The sequence below is a fragment of the Lasioglossum baleicum genome, chromosome 9 (assembly GCF_051020765.1).
Source record: "Lasioglossum baleicum chromosome 9, iyLasBale1, whole genome shotgun sequence".
NCBI classification, from domain to species: domain Eukaryota; kingdom Metazoa; phylum Arthropoda; class Insecta; order Hymenoptera; family Halictidae; genus Lasioglossum; species Lasioglossum baleicum.
In genome coordinates this window covers 7,205,599-7,228,194 of record NC_134937.1, presented here as the reverse complement: position 1 = coordinate 7,228,194, position 22,596 = coordinate 7,205,599, and the positions used below count along the sequence as shown (strand labels likewise).

Sequence of the window (22,596 nt, the reverse complement as noted above, 5' to 3'; positions counted from 1 at the left end):
ATTAATTATTAGACTGCGGATCTTTATCCAAAATAGAAATTGTATTTGCATTACCTCTTCTGATAATTTAAAAAAAATCCAGAATAATGTATGGCAACATCATTCAATTCTCTAATGTCTCCACAGGTTCGTGTTCGACGAATCCATTTTTGTGACAAATGCATAAAATCCGCAGTCCATATTTATTATAATCATATAATAAAATCACACGTTTCTCGAGATTTTTGGGACTCCGGCTTAGTAAAGACACAAACGACGATTTTTCGGAAAATGGCTTCATCGGTTGAAGTTTGCTCTTCACTATACATAGTTTGGCTAAAAGGACAACCGTCTGACGCTTCGAGATATGTTCGCAAAAATTGGAACCGCAGACTTTTGCCTGCTGGTTCTCGCCTGCTAGCAGAGAATAGAAAGCCGGTGGTCGTTATCAATAACAAGGATTTATTACTTCGTATCGCTACCAAAATTGCAACTATACCGTAATAATCGTGTGTACCGTTCGGACGACGAAGCTCCGAATCGAATCCCCAATCGAACAGCCCCATCGAAAAACATCGGAAGTTAGGGAAACATATGTATTATAGCGACGCGCAGTTTCGTTCCAAACTTTTTCGAAAGAACACCGTGACTTACAGTCGTGTAGGGTGAGTCTTACACTATGACTAGACTGCGGATCTTTATGCATTTATAGCAAAATCACGTAGATGAAATTCAAAATTGTAAGAAAAATTAAAAAATTGATAATTTTAACATTCAACATTCCATTTCGACCCTATTTTTTGCAATCGACGCAGGCAATTTTTATTTTCATAAACATCCGCAGTCTAACTTTATGACTTAAACCTCCCCTCCACTTCATCCGGTGCGACGTAAGGGGAAGGATCCCCTCCACATAGCACACTTCGAGCCGAGTCAGCGTTGCCAGATTAACACTAAACCTACCACGGTAAAATGACCCATTTTAGATTTTTTACTTGACAATTATTGAAATTGTGAAGGTGTTTCCATGGGAATTTATTGAATATATTTGTTGACTTCAGTATACAGAGTGAGTCACCTCAAATATCTTTGCTGTTTAAAAATAAAAATTTTCGAACTTTTTTATTGGCAATGTATAGCCAATCGGAAACAGATCGACTTATGTTTAAAATATCTTTTTGTCAGATCATCGCAAGTAATTGAAAAGGCCACCTTAATTTTTCAAATGGTACTTCAAAGTCATCCGAAGGTCATAGTATGCTAGGTCGTTGAATTCGTCTTGATACGGGCAATCATATTGTTAAGTCCAAAACACCAAGTGCTATTTATAAGAATGAAGGTTACCTTGATTGATATCTCTAAAAAGAATCACATAAAAACAAAAATATTTTTGGTATCATGTGAGCCCCACTGAACCATTCAACTTTGTCCTTCAGACATTTGACGTATCTTTAAAAACAACGAAGATATTCGAGGTGGCAACGTTAGGTGACTCACCCTTACATTATAGTAAAAATTGCACAAAATGTAAACCAATTTAATCTTGTTATTTTTTTAATACTATACACATCGGTCACTTTTGAAGGTCGGCAGGTTTAGTGTTAAGACAGTCCCCACTCTACCTTCCCCTTCTTCTACCTTCTGCTATTCACCAATGCTTCCGCCACAGACCGGACACGTGACGCATTTCGTCTATATTGTGCATGGGTCACAATGTCACGTGACTAATCTGGTACTGGCAGAGAGAGGGTAACTTTTTCCCCTCAGTTCTAGTCAATTCTCCCGGTCTGACGACTCTGATACTCTGGTCTCCAATGTGGAGGAGACCTCTCCCCTTACCCCGCAACAGATGAAGTAGCTTGGCATCGCTGACTTACACCAGGGCTCGGAATTATTTAGGGTGGATTTATAGTGGAGCAGCGAGGTGAGCTGTGCGGTGAAAAAAAAGAAAAACAAAGAAAATACATATGTATTTTTTGATTAGTATGTGTCGGAATGTTGTCACGAATGTTGGTTTCTTTTCACCGCGCCGCTATCATCGATATGCTCGCAACTCCACTATAAATCCACCCTTACTCACGACGGCCGATTTTCTAAGCCTACGCCACCTCGACCCGGCTGCGCGTCTCGCTCCCTGTGGCGGTCCTAGTTCTCGACCAGTTCAGGCGCGTATCATTAAGGTGAGCGCATACTAGATGGTCGCGGGAAGGCCGCGGGAAGGCAAAAGCCGCCGATGGACGCCCAAAGCCGCCGATGGACGTCCATGCGGCAAGGGAGCAGGGCTACCTGCTGTGCGTGGCAGAAAAAAAGGTCTCCGTGGGCTCCCCACCTCTTTTAGGGAAAGGGACCTTTCTTTCAGGGAGCCCTGCTCCCTGCTGTGGAGCCGTCGGCCCGCTAGAGATTTCTTCCCGCGTGGACGTCCATCGGCGGCTTTGGGCGTCCATCGGCGGCTTTGGCCTTTCCGCGGCCTTCCCGCGACCATCTAGTATGCGCTCACCTTTATACCGTAAATCCTCTATCGACGCAAAAGCCTCGGAGAGGTTCGTTTGCATCGATCGTAGAGGAACACTATTTTTTGAGCTTCAAAGGCTGAGCCAAACGTAGAGAAGGACTGCTCGTGTAAAGAGAGACCGCGCGCGGCCGAGGCGACTGCGACTCTCCGCGTCTCTTTCTTTCCTGTACGCTGTCCTTCCTTGCGCCCGAAACGTTCATCGTCAATTAATCGCACGGGCCTTTGGACTGTGCCGACGATTGCGACTCTCCGCGTCGCATTAGTAGTGTGGTACACACCGATATCAGATTACTACAATTGAGGGGATATCTTTTTGCGTTCATCGTGTAGCACCTTTTTGCGTCGATAGATGATTTTCTGTAGTATCATAGACACTATTCGTGGCGCCTAGGAGAACTAGGACCGCGACGGGAAGCGAAACGCGCGGTCCGGTCGAGGGGGCGTAGCCTTCGAAAATCAGCCGTCGTGAGTAAATAATTCCGAGCCCTGACTTACACCATGACCTCTACCGAACGCGTGAACCTTCAGAGCGCGCAGCGATTTCTACGGGTCTGAGAAAAATACTTGACACTGATCTCAACTCTCTTCAGCCATTATACAATACAACATTGCAGTTAAGGTTCGTAAACTCAAACAATATGTAGCCAGGGTATCCGTTACTTTTAGTATCTAATGCTTTCCAAAAGTTACCTAAAATAGTAGGAAAGGTCTAGTTGACTGTAACATGTTCAATGTTTGTATATAAATGGACTTGTCAAAAGTCCAATTTTAAAAATCGTTTAAATTGAGCCTTGCTGTTTTTATAGTACAGTAGGACCTCGATTAACGGCTTGATCGGGAGGCAAACAGCCGGGATAAATTAAGGCCCGATAGATAATCAAGACCCCAGAGAAATAATTAAAATGTACATTATATTCCAAAATAAATTTTTTATTTTTGAAAATTTATTTCCCTTCACAATATAATGATATTTAAACGCACGTTTGTTTATAATCGGGATCCGGTTAATCGAGGTCCTACTGTATTGTAATTGTAAATCAGAAAAAAAGTTGGCTTGACATTTATTGTTAAACGTTTGAGAAATTTTCAATCGCTTCTGACTTTATTTTTCTTCTAAATTGTTTGTCTCTTATACTCCTATGTTCCGTTTCTTTTCACCGCTACCATTTTCTTATTGCAATACTTCTAGTACGAACGTGTCTATTGAAATAGAACTTTGTCTCCTGTTTTCTCGTCTGTCTGTCGTGAAACTGTTTTTGAAAATGGTCTTACCTGATCAGTACTAAATGTATGTTTGATTGATCATTGATTTATGGAGGATGTTTATCGAGTTACCATGTTAAGGGTTGCACGTAGAAAACCACCACGCACTGGATCAGATAAAATGCTGTAAATTACAGTTCTGCAAGGTATCGTGACAAATATGAAACAGCTGTGATTAAAAATTCGTGAACTACATATCTGCTTATATTTTCAGATTTTTTTATTTTTCCTGACGTAATAAGCGGACTTCTGTGGCGGTAATGTATCAAATCTACTCTAAACTATAATAATTAAAGGGGATTAGTCAACTGGACCCGATCTCCTCTATCGTTTCCATAAATATGTACAAACTACTGCGCGCTCGTACGAACAAAGATATTCTCAATGATCCAACACAATCCTTATTTTCGTGATTCCATACGATCAGCTCGATCCAGTGTTGAAAAAAGGAGGTGACGGTCACGAACGTATTGAAAAGTTTTGTTCGGGTTTCGTTCTCTTTTTATTTCTTGGCATCGCGCACCATCTTAATCTACCCTGACAACGTGTGTGAGTCGCTTCATGAAAGTTTCAAAGGACAAAGTCGGTGAGTGTATGTGTGAGTGAAAGAGAGAGAGAGAGAGAGAGAGAGAGAGAGAGAGAGAGAGAAAACGTCGTTATCGTCGGAATCGCAACAATGACACCCATACACACGAATGATATTAATTTGTACCTGTATGAGAAAATAATCGGAAAGGCACGATACTCGAGGCGATCTCAATCAAAGGCACGTATAATTGATAGACGATGGTTGCAGACAGAGTCTCTTAGCAATGAGTAAGCACTGCGGTTTTGTCTCTCAATTTTTATTCAACATACTGTAGAATCGAGCAGCTTAACAACGTGTACAGCGTGGATCAAATCCCAAGCACGTAAGCAATCATAGAAACGTTTCCTTATAACGTAAACGGAAAAGTGACGAGTTTTCTATAAAAACAGATCTCTGTAACTGTGCCAAAAAGAGAGGTTCATGCTTTACAGGATAAATAATACTCGCTGAATCCAGCGATGAAAATGCTAAGCCTATCGAGCACTGAGGGATGAGTAAAAGGTCGTGTTGGTCCTTGGCGGTGGGGTTTTAGTGGGCATGGCGGAGGGATAAGGCCATATAATCCCCCCAAATTCCACCATAAGGGGAGCCGAGCCCCACACTACCCTCTCCGACCATCACCGGAGGAGCATTTCCCCACCGCCCTTAGACAAAAAAAGAAAGGCCTGCCTTAGAGGATAGTTGGTAGTACCGGCCTGCACATTACCACTACTAATCGAGGAGTGTTCACCGTGGGAGTCCCTCACTTTCCTGGGGCTGGAATAGCCCCGGGAACTCGTACGTAAATGCGTTAAACTTCCCTCCACTTTAAACAATAAAAAAAAACTGAGCGAAATCCTCTTATATGATCATGAACTCCTATTAAATGAACGAAAAGTCATAGTCAGTGGTGGGAGACAGGTGGACTCCTATTATATGAACCACCCGATTATGTGAACTAACTTGTCTCCCGACAGCTTTAGGTTAGGTTCACATAAATGGAGTTCTACTAATAACATTAATCCTATAGTCGATCACGATGGTCAAACTATTGATTCGCCTCGACTTATTAACTTTTCAAAACGTTCGAAACAAACTGAAAACAAACTACTGTATAGAACATATTTCGTCAAGAACGTCATTACATTTTCTCTTCTTTTTCATTTTTCAGGACACGCTGTCACGGTTCAGCTACGAGAACATGAGTCATGGACATCTGTTAGGTAGTTACTCGGTATTGCGAGTATCAGTTATCCTGTAAATTGTGAACCAATTTTTCAACAATCTATACACACTCGCGTCCATGAGAAATGGCGCGTTCAACAACGTTAGAACGAAATTTCCAAGACTCGCAACGAGACTCACCAATTAAAACGACACAACGGCGGTATAAGCGGTACAAATTAATAATCGCAATTTACTCGAGGCATCGTTATTCTCTTGCTCATCGTTTCGTCGGTGCGTGCGATTTGATTCGTAATTATAACTGCGGGAGTGTTCGCAAAACGCTACGACGACGCGGTATAGTAATCGATACAATTGATACAGAGAGGCCAATGTGCGCTTCGATTTATAATTGATATAGTTTTTGCGACGGTGAACGAAGAACTCGCGATATCGATGATGGATATAGTGCGAAATATAGTCACGAAATTATCAGCTGAGATTTTAAGGAGTAGGGTGGAGGGGGGAGATAATCCTGAATATAAAATTTCAATGGTGGGTCTTTATTAGTTTCCGAGATGTTAACCCCTTGCCGTACTTTGACGAGTCAGACTCGTGATGAAGGTTTTTAACGAAGTCTAACAAATATGAATGTCATGCGCTTCATTTTAGATTTTAGATGAAATTAAAGATTCGTTTGTAATCAATGTTTAAGCATTAAAATAAACGTAGCCATACAAAAAATATACATTTTCTTTTCCCTTCTACGACATTTTTATAACTGTACGAGAAACATTCTGTAACTGTAACAGAAAAGGTACGGCAAGGAGTTAATGAAAATCTATCTGTACGATACATTCGAATAGGTGTAACACAATTAACATAATCTATATATTATACATATATAACATAATGCAAGATGTTTAATGTCATTAAACGTTAAATTAATTAAATTCTTCTGGTATGCGAGAATCGTCAGAGTTAATAATTATTTATATACAGATTATACGTATACGTAACGAAATATTATATATAACGGGTGAAAATATAATATAACTGGAAAACATGTTTTTTGGCAGTTTTTCATGAATATCTCCGATACTATTAAATAGATTGCGGAACATTATGCAAAATAAAAATTGTTTTCATCAACTGCGACAAACGAGGGCCAAGTAAAACTTTCTTTTATTCTTTAATAATGTTCATAAGCTACAACTAATACATTAATGTAATATTTTTTGAATCTGTTCACTGTTTTAAATTGCAACTACCCATTTTTGTCTACTAATAAAGACCCGCCATTGAAATTTGATATTCAGGGTTCTCTCCCTTGCTGAAAATCTCAGCTGATAAATTCGTGTCGGTCATACCGCACTACAGCCTCGAAGATCATCTTAAAACGTCATGCCTTATCGTTAACAACGTAATCTATAATATTAACGATTTCTCCGGAAAGAAAGATAGAAAAATATACGAGTCTCTAAATACCCATACGATAAAATATGTTTTCCCTTGGCGCGTGCGCGTTAACGAGATCGCTGTGCCGCGATCAACGTTCGCAGGATTTCTTTCTTTCTTTTCTTTTTGTTTTCATTATTTCGTTGCCATTGATAAACGTAATCGGGCCTGGCGAAAGCAACGTCGAACGAAAGGAAGAGAAACGGATCGAAACCGTCGACACGACGAAGAAAACGAAAAACCATCGCGGTTCTTTTTTTCTCCTTTTTCTGGTTCTCGGTTTTTGTTATTTTTTAATATCGGAACGATCCACACTATTGTCGTTTATCTTTCTACGTGTCGCTATGCGGTTATCTTGGTCGAAGGATCGAGGGGTTGGCGATTAGTTCTTATCAGTATTAATTAGTTAAGTCGAATATTAAAGATTTCTCTCGTCCGGTGTTCAACTCGCGCTCCATCGCGTAACAAAAACGTGGAAATTATCGTGATCCGTCGGATCATCTCGGTGATGGATCTTGTGGAGTATGATATGAGGAGTGGGGAGGGGATTGATAGTGAAATCGGGGAAAGAAGTATTTCAACCCTTTGCACTCCCGAATTATTTTTCACAAGTTTCTTGCCAACAACTCTCTACCATTGTAAGTGTTTTGTTTGAAATTCACTTCGAAGAGCAGTTTCTTGACTGCTACTTATTTTAAACAATTTTGTTTACTAATTATGTTAAATATAGCTCTCGAACTTTCTTGTAATTGTTTATAGTATATTTGCTTTTAACTACAAAAAATAAGACAATTAAATAAATGAAGGAAGTACCAAATAAATACAAAAACCCTTTTCATATACATTTTTCTTTCTCCGATATCTCGAGTCACACTGCGAATTATTATTCAATTTTGTTGCCAACAATACCCTACTATTTTAAGTATGTTTTATTTTAAATGTACTTCAAAGGACAGTTCCTCGACTGGTACTTGTTTTAAATAATTTCGTTCACTAATTATATTAAATATAGCTCTGAAACTTTGCTGTAATTCATATCTGTGGAACTTCTATTTGTTTTTAACTAAAACATAAGACAATTAAATAAGTAACGAAGAACCAAATACATATAAAAACCCGTTTCATATGCATTTTTCTTTCTCCGATATCTCGAGTCACACTGCGAATTATTATTCAATTTTGTTGCCAACAATACCCTACTATTTTAAGTATGTTTTATTTTAAATGTACTTCAAAGGACAGTTCCTCGACTGGTACTTGTTTTAAATAATTTTGTTCACTAATTATATTAAATATAGCTCTGAAACTTTGCTGTAATTCATATCTGTGGAACTTCTATTTGTTTTTAACTAAAACATAAGACAATTAAATAAGTAACGAAGAACCAAATACATATAAAAACCCGTTTCATATACATTTTTCTTTCTCCGATATCTCGAGTCACACTCCGAATTATTTTTCAATTTTGTTGCCAACAATACCCTACTATTTTAAGTATGTTTTATTTTAAATGTACTTCAAAGGACAGTTCCTCGACTGGTACTTGTTTTAAACAATTTTGTTCACTAATTATATTAAATATAGCTCTCAAACTTTGCTGTAATTCATATCTGTGGAACTTCTATTTGTTTTTAACTAAAACATAAGACAATTAAATAAGTAACGAAGAACCAAATACATATAAAAACCCGGTTCATATACATTTTTCTTTCTCCAATATCTCGAGTCACACTCGACAAAGGAGTGCAAAGGGTTAACGCAAACGATCGGATCTACTTGTAAAAAGCGAACATTCGAAAGGAAAAGGAAAGGAAAAATGGCGCTGGAATCGGTCCCGTCGTGACGCTTCCCGAAGTTGCTCAGTACATACACATAGATGTACACAGATATATCTGCGTATGTATCACATAAATACACATATGTATCTGTACTGTATGTACATCTATATTAACATGAACGCTACCGATCAAGAATATGAGACCAGGTCTCCCTGTTTACGAGAACAGAAGGTATTATTGAAGAGTCCTCGTACGCTATAATGAAATACAAATGAGTTACGTAATTATCGATTCCGCGCGCTTCGTTACACCGCGGTGAAACAATATTATCCCGTTTTATTGATCGCAGAAGCCTGGTCCCATACTTTTGACAGGCAGTGTATATTTATATGGATGTACGTAGAGCTGTATGTGTATACACACGTCTTTTAATTGGGTGTTTGATTCGCGTTTGTCATTTTATATCTACAGCTAAGGGCAGTATGTACACGGGGTCAAAGGAATGTGTGTTTATCTTTTCTTCGGTAGCCGCTATAGAACAGGCCAGCAGTATAATCTATTCAATATAGATATCCTCTATCGGGAAAGCAGTCTCGATGAACTTCGTGTAGAACCGATGGAAAGCACGCCTACGAAGAGAACATTGGACATTTAGATTTATTATTGTGCATGCCGCGGCAAACTACAGAGAATTTCAACTACGGTAACGTCTCGATAGATGCTCTAAGAAAGACGATAACTTTTTTCATTTTCTACTATACAATTTGAAGTTTTTTTGGGAAGCTAGAGCAATTATTGCGTTGGCAAGATAGTAATTTCGGTATTTTAAGATTAACCAAACACAATTTTGGGAAAATTTTGAAGTTGTATGAGCGCGGAATTACGAAGCTACCAGAAAGATGGCGAAAGATCAAAGTTCTCTAATTGTGCTTTGGAGTTCTTATTCACAATTAGTGAACTTTGAGCGCGGATATCTCGGAAACTATGCGTCCTAGCGGTAAGACCATTCTACACAAAATTAAAGCTGACAATATGTGCCATAAGATTGATTGAATTAAGTTTTTCGCTATCTCGCATAGTTTCCGAGATATCCGTGCTCAAAGTTCTCTAATTGTGCTGTGGAGTTCTTTTTCACAATTAGTGAACTTTGAGCGCGGATATCTCGGAAACTATGCGTCCTAGCGGTAAGACCATTCTACACAAAATTAAAGCTGACAATATGTGCCATAAGATTGATTGAATTAAGTTTTTCGCTATCTCGCATAGTTTCCGAGATATCCGTGCTCAAAGTTCTCTAATTGTGCTGTGGCGTTCTTTTTCACAATTAGTGAACTTTGAGCGCGGATATCTCGGAAACTATGCGTCCTAGCGGTAAGACCATTCTACACAAAATTAAAGCTGACAATATGTGCCATAAGATTGATTGGATTAAGTTTTTCGCTATCTCGCATAGTTTCCGAGATATCCGTGCTTAAAGTTCTCTAATTGTGTTGTGGAGTTCTTTTTCACAATTAGTGAACTTTGAGCGCGGATATCTCGAAAACTATGCGTTCTAGCGGTAAGACCATTCTACACAAAATTAAAGGTGACAATATGTGCCATAAGATTGATTGAATTAAGTTTTTCGCTATCTCGCATAGTTTCCGAGATATCCGTGCTCAAAGTTCTCTAATTGTGCTGTGGAGTTCTTTTTCACAATTAGTGAACTTTGAGCGCGGATATCTCGGAAACTATGCGTCCTAGCGGTAAGACCATTCTACACAAAATTAAAGCTGACAATATGTGCCATAAGATTGATTGAATTAAGTTTTTCGCTATCTCGCATAGTTTCCGAGATATCCGTGCTCAAAGTTCTCTAATTGTGCTGTGGAGTTCTTTTTCACAATTAGTGAATTTTGAGCGCGGATATCTCGGAAACTATGCGTTCTAGCGGTAAGACCATTCTATACAAAATTAAAGCAGACAATATGTGCCATAAGATTGATTCTATTCAGTTTTTCGCTATCTCGAATAGTTTCCGAGATATCCGTGCTCAAAGTTCTCTAATTGTGCTGTGGAGTTCTTTTTCATAATTAGTGAACTTTGAGCGCGGATATCTCGAAAACTATGCGTTCTAGCGGTAAGACCATTCTATACAAAATTAAAGCAGACAATATGTGCCATAAGATTGATTCTATTCAGTTTTTCGCTATCTCGAATAGTTACCGAGATATCCGCGCTCAAAGTTCTCTAATTGTTCTGTAGAGTTCTTTTTCACAATTAGTGAACTTTGAGCGCGGAAATCGCATATCGAAGAGAATGGAAAATATTTTATTGATTAAAGTTGATTGCTTGAATAGGAAAATTGGGTTTTACTTCACCTTAACACTAAACCTACCACTCCCGGTCAAATGACCGGTTTTATATTTTTCATTTTACAGTTATTGAAATTATGAAGTTGCTTACATGAAAAATGATTCGGTAAATTTCTTTATTCAAGCAGATATTTCAATAAAAATTGCATAGAGCCTCGTCACTTTAGTAACGTAAAACATTTTACATAATCGCTTTTAGTGGTCGGTAGGTTTAGTGTTAAAATACCGAAATTACTTCCTTGCCAACCCAATAGTTTACTGCAGGATGTGAAAAGAAATGTTTTCAAAAATTGCAATTGCGATTAATTTGATATAAAATACTCGTGCTTAATGACTTTGTTTGAGAAAATGTGGAGGTCGCGAACTTAGTTGCCAACCTAATACTTTTTGGATCCATTGTATACACATATTTTGCTGGACCATGTTATTTCACAATCGTATGAAAAAGAGTCGAGTGTATTTTCTTCCGAAGAATAACAGAAACGGAGAAGGAACTAAAAAGAGAAGAGTGTGTCTTATGCATACCCAACAGCTTCGGCGACGGGTCTTGTGGATTCGTGGCCAATGAACACGTGACAAGCAAACCTCTGCAAAGTGGGGTGCTTCGTGATGAAGCCGAGGTAGCGATGATCGCGAGGATGAAAGGCGCAAAAGGAAACATTCTTCAGCGAGTAGAAATAATCGTGACAGGGTCTCTGGCTTTTCTGTAAAAACAGAATAACAAACATCGTAAAAGTCGCAAATCAATAATCACAATATTGGGCAGTGAAATTCGAGGTTGTTCGATATCCCTTATCGAATCGACTCTGTCTGTGTAATCAGTAGACAGTGGACCTTTATGCAAAATAAAAATTTTCCACCTGATTTGCAACAAACTGGAGTGAAATAAAAATTTATTTTCTTTCTTAATATGTTTGTTAGGTTGAAAATGATATAACAGTATTTTCAAATTCTTTTAATGGTTTTACTGTTTTAAATTACGCTTATTCACTTCTGTCATAAATGCATAAAATCCGCTGTCTACTACTGTCTAGTAATCACCAATCAATTATTCATCCCCGAGGAGGATAATCAGTAACCGTGATCCGTGTACGTAATATGTAACAATTAACCACTAATTTGTCATTATAAAACACGTTCCGACTGATAACAGTGCGTCAAATAATAAATTTGTCAGTGTGTAAATTAGTATACGTTCATTCGGGTCGGTTACACTTGTAAAGCAATTTTATTGAGATTTCGTTGACGCATTAATGTAATGATCAGTTTCTATAATCAGTTGCTGTAATTTCTTTGTATATGTATTTTTATATCTGTGGGCGCCGTTGAAAACTAAATTCCATAAACGAATTATCTTATTAATAATTATTATAATAAAAGGATTTCTTAACAGTAGATCTACTGGACGAGTCAAAATGACCGGTAATACTCCGCATTTACAATTCTATTATGTTAAAGTCTTGCATTAAGAAGTGTTATTTTAAATTATAAAAACACGCTGTTGTTTTTTCCAATTAAGAATTATTTTTACAAGTTTATCAACCACGCATCGTAGAGTGACAACTCTAATCTTCACAAATAGAAAATAGCGCGAAATTTAAAATGACACCTCTGAATGGAAGACCTTTTATATCTAAAAGTTCATAAACTCCCATAGTATACTCGACAATCATGGTTACACCGTGAGAGTTTCATAAAAAAATCAGTTTCTTATTTTAATCAGACCTTGACGCAACTGTAAGCTAAGCAAACAAGTTTCTGCGCCATTCCAATTCCCGTGAATCAGTTCACAGCGATGTATATGCGTGCAGGCTGGTCACGATTATTGATTATCTCATTTATATTGGGTTGACAAGAAAGTAATTTCGGTATTTTAAGGTGAAATATAGAGAGCCCAATTTCTTTTTTATTCAAGCAATGAACTTTAATCAATAAGATATTTTCCATTTTGTTCGACGATCTTTTGCCAAGAAGAATGCCTAAGAAAATATTTTATTGATTAAAGTTCATCGCTTGAATAAAAAAAACAATTGGGTTTTACTTCACTTTAAAATACCGAAATTCCTTTCTTGCCAACCCAATATTTCGTTCAACTCGAATTCATTTAGGACAGCTAAAAAATATTGAAACTGTACCCGTGGTTTACTTCTGTCGACCATCCGGAGACCCTGATCGGACACTTCCAGGATGCAGCTCTGCGAGACAGGAGATTCTTGCGAGTTCCCGACGATTCTTCGTACCGCTTGGCAAACGACACCTGTACCTTTGTGCGCCAAGGTCTCCACAGAGCCCAGGTAGCCTAGAAGGTATCGTTCCCTCTTGACTTTCGGTGCTGACGGATCAAAGTCACTGTAATCCATGTCGACCGCGTAAGCCGAGGGAAAAATGCCTTGGCGACCTGTTCTCAGGTTCACACCTTCAAAGTGAAACAGAACGATCATGTGTATTAAGAGTTTAATCATTAAGATTAATAATTAATAATTAACCTTGGTACTGCACTGTTGGGTCTCAGAAACCCAGAGCGATTAATTATAATGTGACATGCGTGTATTCATCGAGTATTAAGATCACCGAGGTTACACCGAAGGTTAATCATACCTCATCGTCCCCCCTATGGATTAGGCGATGTACAGTAGGACCTCGATTAACCGGATCTCCATTATGAACAAATATGCGTTTAAGTTTAAATCTATCTATCTATCTATCTATACAGTGTGTCCCAAAATTCGTGAAAATGCCGAAAGGGGGTGGTTCCTGAGACCATTTCAAGCGACATTTTCCTTTGCAAAAATATTATCCGCGGCTTTGTTTAGGCGTTATTAACGAAAAACACGGCGCGCCAACTGTCTATTGGTCGACTGTGGCAACTCGCGTCTAGGTCGCGCTGTGATTGGTCCGTGTTTTTCGTTAATAACTCCTAAACAAAGCCGCGGATAACATTTTTGCAAAGGAAAATGTCGCTTGAAATGGTCTCAGGAACCGCCCCCTTTCGGGATTTCCACGAATTTTGGGACACCCTGTGTACAGGGTGGAAATTATAAAGCGTTACAGACGAATATCTTCAAAAATATTGATAATACGCAAAAATGTTTCAGATGAAAGTTGTTCAGTACGAGCGAGACATCATGTGGTGGGACTTTTATCTTTCCCGGTGGACACTCCAAGGTGAGGTGAAGGTCAACTTCCTTTTTTTTTAAATGGAATGAGATATTTTTTAATACATCAATCGATGTAGCTGGACATTCGTTATAAAAAAGTACTAACCTATATGTGTAGGTCGAAAAGTTAGTTGTTCAGGAGATATTTCAATTTCAATTCAATAATAGCGTTTACTTACTTGTGTAACGTCTTAGTACGACAGTAATGGTGTTTTAGAGTTATTTAAATTGAAATATCTCCTGGACTATACTAACTTTTCGACACACATAGGTTAGTACTTTTTTATAACGAATGTCCAGCTACATCGATTGATGTATTAAAAAATACCTCATTCCATTTAAAAAAGTGAAGGTGACCTTCAAATGTCCGAAGTACCACCATTTGCAAAAAAACTATTATCGCCACCGGATGGTCCCCTTCGTACTGTGCAATTTTATTTCAGCAAATATTTCTGCGAAACTTATAGTTTCGAAGATATCCGAGGTGCTAATACAGTGGCCGAAACTATAAAGTCACTGTGTTTTGTGTCCGTGTGAAATCAATACGGGCCGGTTTATGTACTTCTTTAAGGCCTGGTTTACGTTGTATTTTTGTCCAGAAGAATTTAAAAGTTGTTGCATACGTCTTGTTGTTACTGGGAGCTCCAATTCAGCACGAAATTGTGCTGCATTTTTCCTTTCCTTAGCTGCAGACCTCATTAATATTGAATGTTGCCTCTTTGACTGTTTTTTATTACTACCTTTAAGACGATTTTTTCCGTAATTTTAACGTAAATTGATATAATTATTAATCACAGTATATGACCGATTAGTTTTCTTAGCAATTGCGCGATTAGAGCAGCCCATATCTTGATAAGCATCGATTGATGCTTTTTCTTCACTTGTTAGTACTTTTCCTCTCGGCATTCTCAGACACGTGAATCAAATGATAACAAACAGGATTTCTGTGAGTTCTAAAACTAATACTTTTAGAATATTCGCAGTTTTCCATAGTTCTCTGCTCAGAATACAGAGAAACACTAAGTGACTTTATAGAAACTTCGCACTTATGTTCTGCACCACACAGAAAAAAATTTAAAAAAAACGTAAATAGTAGCGGTCTAGAGTACGCAGTCCCTCTATCCGAGTATCTACAAGGCACAAGACCAGATACGATAAATCAACAAAAATTGTGATATTTTTAAAATATCTATGAAAAAGAAAATGACTTTATAGAAATTTCGACCACTGTAGTTATTGCCCCACCCTCTAAGGGAAACTGGTGTATTAGATGTAGTTATCTGCATATTAGTGTAAAGGACTAACGGAAACGCTGGAAATAGGCGATGTTGTGGTGCACATCCTCGTGTCAGTACGTAAATAGGACTGCGAACGTGTAAAGGGAGACGCGTCTGATTTTAACTGAGTTTTCCGATTGCGGACCACTGTAAGTAAAAACTGTAGAAAACGAACCTTCACACCAGAGATCGTCGGCTTCCTTCTGAACATAAATGGGATCACCGATTTCGAGGTCGATCTCGTCGTGGTGTCTTGGCACGAATTTGTGCAGTCCTCGATGTGTCGCCTCGAGCAACTCCAGTTGAGTGAACGGAACACCTCCGCTTCCTTTGAGAGAATAATCGATTGTTAATTAACTGGTTTCTTAAAAATACGATGAAATGAAACTTTAAAGGGGTAAACTCTTGTAGTTTCTCGTGCATAGAATACATATTGTAATTTTGAGAGACGCCCTTACGGCCCAAGTTTAATAAAGAATATACTGCAAAGTTGAAAATTCTTTGGTGACACGAAATCCTGGAACCCGATCCATTTGCTTAAAATTTTTAACGCATATAGTACTCTAAAATGTAGCGTAGGCTTGTGACTGATCGGTAACAAAGAATGAAGTTCTTTAACAATCAGTATGAATGTAATTACGATTCAAACCGAGATAAGTAAACAATATTGACTTTTTTTAAAAATGACAGTATCTAGAAGTCGATATTTTTTAAATTTTCGGCCTTTAGTACGATCAAAAAATAAGAGAAAAAATGACGGATTTAAAAATTTTGTTTCGTGCGATAGCAGGGTATGTGCTGAAGATTCTCTGAAAATTTCAAGTGATTCAATCAACTGGAACGTGGGATATCGTGGCAACCGTTTCGAAAAAAGTGATTTGGATAAAAACGCGATTCAAGATTCAACTATGAACACTTCGTGAATTATATTCTTCGAACGCCTATAACTACGTCTACTATGTTAACGCTTTCCACTCGGAGGTATTTTAACTAGAAAAGTAACAATTTTTTCCGACCTGGAATATTTCCATTCCCAATTGTATGCATATGGAATTTATACAATACCTAAATGTTCAGTAATTGATTAGATACCGATATAGTTAACAATGTAAACAATATTCTGAATAATGGTAGTACAGCCATTTTTAGTGGCGCCTCCAGATTCGAGTGTTTAGCGTTAACTTTACGAATTCAAACAAATCCTTTTGTGCACGATTCTACTGAAAGCTTTTAAAGAAAATACAATTTTAATACTAAATCTACCACACGGGGTCAAATGATCCATTTTCGATTTTTTATTTGACAATTATTGAAATTGTAAAGGTGTTTTCATGGGAATTTATTGAATATATTTTCTGACTCCAGTATATACATATTATAAGTAAAAATCGCAGAAAATATAAATTTTAATCTTGTTATTTTTATAATACTATATACATGAGTCATTTTTGATGGTCGGTAGGTTTAGTGTTAAAAAATCGATTTCTTCAAAATGAAAAATCAGAATGTACCGCGACCGGTCAACCGAGAAATTGAAATCGTTTGGTCCATTCATAGAAAAGTTATTCATGATTTAAAAAATGTGTGTGATCACAGTTATGCTCCTATATCTATTATACATATCCGATACATTTAGTACGTTTAGCATAAAGCAATTGAAAAATTCGGAAAGTCACCTGGTGTACTACTAGTTGAAGTGGAGTCTGTGTTCTGCAGGGTATTGCAAGGTATGGGGGAGACACTTTTCGGCCCGTTCTCCGGCGAATGAGCAGTGGAATGACCGCTGTCAGTCGCCATTCGTTCGCTGTCAGGTGAGCTGTCCTCGTGGCGGATCCTCGAGTGGCATTTTCGTAACACTAAATGCGGCCTGCTGGTAGTCGTACCGTTGACCGCGTTCAGTTCGTCTGCCAGGGACGATGATGACTGCATGGTCATCTGGCCGATAGGCAGACCTGGGAATAGAAACGATTAATCAAACGAATAATCACTTGAGACCAGTATACCCCCCCCCCCCCGAGACTCTATCAAGTATACACTTATTTTCGAAATCGCGAGGTGCTCGACATTTTCAAGCTCTCGCATATAGTGAGATTCGAATGGGCGAAATACGCCATCGACGCGTATGTTAATTAATATAATCAGAAACGATCGCGACCATCGTAACAACCACCTAGGGAATAAGTCTCGAACAAGTGGCGTGACGTAAGTAGATGTCATTATGGATTTTCTTTCGTTGCGGTCGCAGATTCTGCGGTTGAATTCGCGATATCGTTCGGTCCGGCGGATCGAACAACGTGATGAGAAATGCGCAGAATATGGTCAATTCGTAATGTACACTGTCTCGGACGCTTAAGGTCATATTATTCTCAAATGATACTTTGATCGCCGAGGTAATGGAGCGGCACGAGATCATATTCCTGTGTGCCATACTATCAATCTCTAATTTGGCCCTCTAATTTGGAAAACGAAGCAGCACAGTACTCGAACTTTAAGGAAAAGTAGTTTCACGAATGAAGAGCTTAGCGGATGAACAAGTAACGATTTTTTTTTCATTTTATCTTCTATGTTTACCAATTTGTCAAAAATGTTTATCCACAAGTAACAATTTTGTTTCATTTTATCTTCTATGCTTACCAATTTGTCAAAAATGTTTATCCACAAGTAACAATTTTGTTTCATTTTATCTTGTATGTTTACCAATTTGTCAAAAATGTTTATCCACTAACGAGGGAAGGACCCCAAGTGTCCGACTTCGATTTTGATAATCTTTTGTGAGACGATGGTATATGGATCCCTAATGATGTCTGCAAATATTAGGTGTAGTTACTCAATAGTTTTAAATAATATAAACAATTAAACTTCGAAAACTTGAGCTGCAAATCATGGTATATCAACAAGGTACGAAAGTTTAATTGTTTATATCTTTAAAATTACTGAGTAACTACACTTAATATTTTGCAGACATCATTAGGGATCATTAGGAATATAACCATCGTCTCACAAAAGATTACCAAAATCGAAGTCGGACACTTGCAATCCTTCCCTTGTAAGACCTTCAAAATTTAGATTGCGGATCTTTTGCATTTATGACAAGAATGATCATCTGCAATGTAAAACGGTGAAACAATGGTTAAAATTCAAGAATGACAAAATACACTACTGTGCGAAAGAAAGAAGAATTCGGCCATATTTAATACAAGAGAGTAAAAATCAAATAAGAACACAGTAAATATTGAAAAAGGATTTCGCTGTTTAATTCAATAGTTCTGAGAAATATTATGTGTTATTGCGGATTATCTAATACTTCAAATGCAATAAATTAATGCAACAATTAATGCAATAAATCAATCATGGTACAATACAATTTCTACATAAAGATATCGTTTGTCATTATATCTTATAATTTTACTGGGTGCTTCTTTCTTCTGCACAGTAGTGTATAATCGAGGAATATCACTTATGGTCTTATCTATAAACAGACACAGTTTCGCAAGCCTGAGATAAGCCATTAGGACCATTAGGTAATGGTAATGTCTTTAACGCTAGACCTACCACCACCGGTCAAAATGACCGGTTTCAGATTTTTTATTTTACGATTATTCAAATAATACAAATGATTTCATAAGGAATGATTGTATAGATATCTTTAGTAGAGCACGTATTACAACAGTTTAGAGTAAAGTCTAAATAAAATCAATCTTGTCATTTTTATAAGGCAACATGTACCAGTTACTTTTAAGGCTCGGTAGGTTTAACGTTAATCGGACCATGTTTCTTTCGATCTTCATACATCTTGAAATTGCTCGTGAGACTGGGAAGAAAGAGAACTGAAGTGGTCAGTATGCTAAAACAAGCATATGGAATGAGTGCTATGAAACCAGCAACCATTTGCGAACGTGATGGTTCTTGATCACCCTCCATATTCATCTAACTTAGCACCGCACGTCTTTCTTTCCAAAGATAAGTGTTAAGGGATATGGTTGAAGTTGAATCAAACACAGCCTAGTAAAATAGGTAACTGGAAAAACTTTATTACAAAACGACTAATAGAAAGCTGTACCAGGTATGTCCTGCCTATACCGACTCTTCCGTCGAACTGAACTCGCGTCTCCCGTCGTCTCGATCGTCACTTCGACTGCTGATCGTCATTTCGACCACCGATCGTCACTTCGAGGTGACGCACACCACCATACACTATTTGTTACATTGTAACAGCATTCTTGGATCCTGAGTTTTCATTTCAGAACCGTTTTATTCCAACAGTAAGAAATGTCATGCTGGGAGGATATGTGGATAACGTTGAAACAATAAAACTGGAAAAACGAGAGCTCTGCTCAGCATTTTATTAGGTTTTGCATATGTATTGTCCGATTGACAAAGCTAATTCTTAACATTTAAACGTGCCACGACCGGCCTAATGGCCGGTTCTAGATTTTTTCACAATTAATGATATTATAAAGATACTTTCATAAGAAATTACTTAATAAATATCTTTATTACAGCAGAAATTATAATAAGAACCAGGCAAAGTCTAAATAAATTAATTCTCGTCATTTTTATAAGGCAAGCAGCGTGCCTTTTGCTTTTACAGCTTGGTACGTTTAGTGTTAATATCCTATGTTCAATTTTAATTTAGATGTATAATTTTACTTTTAAGTAAAATTTATTTCAATGTCAACCAACGCGACTGTCGTATATTCCTTTTATATGTCTGGCAAAAATAGCTTTTATGTGATTTTTGGTAAAAATGTGGTGATTAAGTACACTGAGAAAAAAAAGTAGTAACTTCAATAACACGCGTGTTATTGTAATTTTTTTACTTCGACGAATATCAATGTATTCTTTTCGATAGTATGAAATTTAGAAGCAAATCGTGATGTATTTGAATTGTCTATCATGAAATGATTGAAAATATTATTCGATTCAATACCGTACATTATTATTCGTAATATTTCTTTTTTTCCTTCAATCAGCTATGTTGTTAAAAAAATTTGAGAAATGTATTGACTTATACTGGAATTGGTTGAAGGCCATATCTTATTTTTTTGAAAACATTGATGGTCAAGCTATTCGCTTATATGATTGGCGGTAATGAGTTTTGCTATTGAAATTCAATAGTATTAAATATTCAAATAAGTTCATATGATATTGGCACTATTCAATAGTACATCTTATTGAATCAACATATATTTTTTTTGTTTCGACAGGATTTTTTTCTCAGTGTAACTTACAATCGTTGATGGTAAAAAAGAACTACCAAATGAAGATAGCAATCTTGTAAATGAAAAACGTGAATGGCCATAATATCTTGTTGTTACCATAATACAATCAAGAAACTTGAAATTCGTAGATAGAATATATTGGGTACAAAATTGTGTTTGTTTAAAGTCCTTGCTAAAAATCGGGCATTTCATATGCATCAACCTAATAGAAAAAGATTCCCAGTACTGTTTTCAGCAATGGAAAAGCCACTGGCACAAGTGGTGTGCATTCGAAAAGGGACTACATTAAACGGGACACCCTTCTGATTCTCCATTTTTGAACAAAGCAGTAAATCTTGACTTTCATATTAGAAAGGATGGTTCTCTTACATTTCTTGTTCTTGGGGATTTCCGGTAACCTCCGACGTCGACGCTCGGTACCGCCGCTTCCCGGTCGATTTGAGGGCACGTGTTCCGGCGTCGGCCAAGAGCTCAAACTCGAACAAGAGTCACCGACGTCGCTGACAACGCTGTCTCTGCCGCCATTACCGGAAACGGAAGTGGTACCTCCGCCGGGACCTGGTCCACCGACGCCTGCCGATCGACCCCTGCTGCTCAGTCCACCGAACAAGCTAATGTCACCCAAGGGTAGTTGTGTAGTGAGCTAAGCTACCTTTCACCATGCCGTTCGAGGTGTTTTTTTTTTTAATTAGGATCTCGGGAACCGTTCACACAATGAGAACAGACCATAACATCCGTTCAATGAATAATACAGCTTCGGTTAACATTGTTCGAGACACAGAGATTTTCAATCGTAACTGGCCTTTTACAAGAGAATCAGTTGAATCTAGCACCTCAATTTACTTGATGGCTGCAGCAACTTTGTATGTGAGATTTCCTTAAGGTTTATTAGTCAGCGGATTTGATACATTTATGACAACAATGAGAAGGCATAATTTAGAACGGTGAAAACATTAAAAGAATTTCAAAATACTGTTATATTATTTTTAACTTATTGAACGTATTAACCCGTTGCCGTGCTTTGACGAGCCAGACTCGTGATGAAGGACTCTAACAAAGTCTAACAAATATGAAGACTGCTCAATTTACTTTACCGGACTCAACATTTGTGTCTTTCTCCTATAAATTATGATGTATGTGGTATGTAATCCAGTAGATTTGTACCCGGGGCGGCTGCAGATCGAAGTTTCGATCCTTCAGGATCAATGGTTCAGGAGTTATGCTTGCTTAATGTTGAGCAATCTGCAGTGATTTTGACAGGTAAGAGCGCGCCGCTTACCGAGCAGAAAAATTAATTAGTTTGTTGGTTATTAGGTCGGGGGGGGGGGCAAGGACCGGTGGTTCTGCTCGGTAAGCGGCTCGCGGTCGTCACTACAAACCAATATGGCGGCGCCCTTGCCTGTCAAAAACACTGCAGATTGCTCAACTTTAAGCAAGCCTAACTCCTGAACCATTGATCCTACGGGATCGAAACTTCGCTCTGCAGCCGCCCCGGGTACAAATCTACTGGGTTACATACCAAATACATCATAATTTATAGGAGAAAGGCACAGACTTTGAGTCCGGTAAAGTAAAGTTTACCCAATATGAATGTTACGTGTTTCATTTTAAATGAAACCACCCTGTATATTACAGTTCATTGCTTGAATAAAAGAATTGCGTTCTATTTCACCTTGAAATACCGAAATTACTTTCTCGCCGACCCAATACTTCTTCAATACTAGTATATTGTAGTCTAGTCTGTAATGATTTTATTTTTCGAGGGAATGAATTTATTTTTCGAGTGTGCCAGTAGGAAAATAAAAATATCTAGTTCCCATAGTTGCACGACAGTAATAGATAAATGAGAAGTCTCTATTTAAC

At 37.8% G+C, this 22,596-nt stretch overlaps 1 protein-coding gene across 5 annotated transcripts in view; it reads right to left on the bottom strand.

Annotated features, from left to right (window-relative positions):
• Positions 1-2,442: 2,442 nt before the first annotated feature.
• Positions 2,443-22,596, bottom strand: part of Aplip1 (JNK-interacting protein Aplip1) — a 29,270-nt gene continuing 9,116 nt past the window's right edge. For 2 of the 5 annotated variants that reach the window (XM_076429945.1, XM_076429947.1), the window contains exons 3-8: positions 21,103-21,344; positions 17,188-17,463; positions 15,687-15,839; positions 13,212-13,492; positions 11,602-11,780; positions 2,443-9,351 (exon numbers count right to left, since the gene is read on the bottom strand). In XM_076429945.1, coding sequence (XP_076286060.1) covers positions 9,279-9,351; positions 11,602-11,780; positions 13,212-13,492; positions 15,687-15,839; positions 17,188-17,463; positions 21,103-21,344 — 1,204 coding nt within the window. In that variant the 3' untranslated portion in view covers positions 2,443-9,278. The remainder of the gene's footprint in view (positions 9,352-11,601; positions 11,781-13,211; positions 13,493-15,686; positions 15,840-17,187; positions 17,464-21,102; positions 21,345-22,596) is intronic. The other 3 variants (XM_076429948.1, XM_076429949.1, XM_076429950.1) reach the window with 2 other exon arrangements.